A 1,398-nucleotide genomic window follows, 5' to 3' on the forward strand; every position below is an offset into this window, starting at 1 on the left:
CTATTGAGAGCACCATGGTTGGTAAGAAAGGACAGTTTGTTTTTTTTGTTTGTTTCTCCCCCCCCCCAAAAAAAAAACAAAAAGGAGGATTAGATGCCTTTGACAAAGTCCTGTCCTCATTACTGAGCACTGGACTCCAGGGGCACCAGTTTTACCACATGATGGTGAAAGAAGGACCAGTAAAGACTCTAGAGCAGCTCTTGCATTTGACTTAAATGCTTTTTATTGACAATGTCTCCGAACAATAATAAGCAAACAATGCTTAAGAGTTTCATCCAAGTTCACTTTCCACACGTCCAAAAAAGACCTCAAGGTAGAAAAAAATAAAATAAAAATATAAATATCTGAGAATCCATCTTCATAAATAAATTAAATGCACAATAAAAACGTTTTCATGGAAAACTTATGTCAGAACATTCAGACCACCTGGACAATGCATGATCAGTAAGAGAACGATGAACACTGATGTTGAACTACAGTACATGGACATAGCCATCTATCTACCTACTAGAAAATAAAGGAGAGTCTCTTTTGCCCCCCCCCCCAAGTTAAGATGGGTCATTGCTAAGTCATCAGAACACGATATTGCCAGGAACACAGTAGTTAGTTAGATCAGCTGCACTAGATAACGAGTTGGAGATACCCAGCACCAGGTTAAATTCCAAGTCATGAAACCAAAGAGCTATTCATTAATTAATGCTAGTGATACTAAGGAGGGAAGGGGGAAAAAAGTCACCAACCCAGCCATGTTGGACATGCTACAGACTACCAGCTCTCATGGATGGGGCACTGGGGACAAGACGAACTCCATGCGATTGATTTGCTACATCTCTGGAAGAGGTGCGAGGCCTCCCCGGGCAGCACCCCGCAAAGTCCTTGAGCGCAGGTCCGGGCTGCCCCTGCCCAGCTCGGGGTCGGGAGGGAGGCTCCTTCAGCGGGCAGAGGCCCCCCTCGAGCAGCAACAGCAGGGGGCTGGGATCCGCGGAGTCCGTGCCCTGGGCCCGGCCCTCACAAGGCCAGCAGCGTGGGGGAGCTGAGCGAGTCGGAGGAGGGCTCGTTGCTGCTGCTGCCCTTCCGGTGCGCGGCCGCACAGCTGGGGAAGGCGTCGGCCTCGGGGTAGGTAAATACGAAGGTGGAGGTGTAGGCGCTGGGGCAGGGCGTGCAGGTCACCACGGGCGTGCAGAGCGGCTCCAGCTCCCCGCCGGCGCCGGCGCCCAGCGCCTCCCAGTCCGCCGCGTAGAAGGCCGAGGAGCCGGCCAGGTCCATGTCGGGCACGGAGCGGGCGGTCTCGCGGGACGAGTGCGGGAAGAGGAATTCGTCGAAGGGCTCGGCCTTCAGCTCCAGCCCGCTGGCCTTGGGCGGCTCGGCCGGGATCGGGGCCGGGGCCGGGGCCGGGGC

General features: G+C 53.9%; 1 protein-coding gene across 1 annotated transcript in view; it reads right to left on the minus strand.

Moving 5' to 3' along the window:
* Positions 1–203: 203 nt before the first annotated feature.
* The window catches only part of FOS (Fos proto-oncogene, AP-1 transcription factor subunit), a 2,860-nt gene continuing 1,665 nt past the window's right edge, over positions 204–1,398 (minus strand). The window contains exon 3 of the mRNA XM_019519914.1: positions 204–1,389. Coding sequence (XP_019375459.1) covers positions 1,009–1,389 — 381 coding nt within the window. The 3' untranslated portion in view covers positions 204–1,008. The remainder of the gene's footprint in view (positions 1,390–1,398) is intronic.

Source organism: Gavialis gangeticus, unplaced genomic scaffold (assembly GCF_001723915.1).
Source record: "Gavialis gangeticus isolate Ggan-Ray unplaced genomic scaffold, GavGan_comp1, whole genome shotgun sequence".
In the NCBI taxonomy this organism is placed as follows: Eukaryota; Metazoa; Chordata; order Crocodylia; family Gavialidae; genus Gavialis; species Gavialis gangeticus.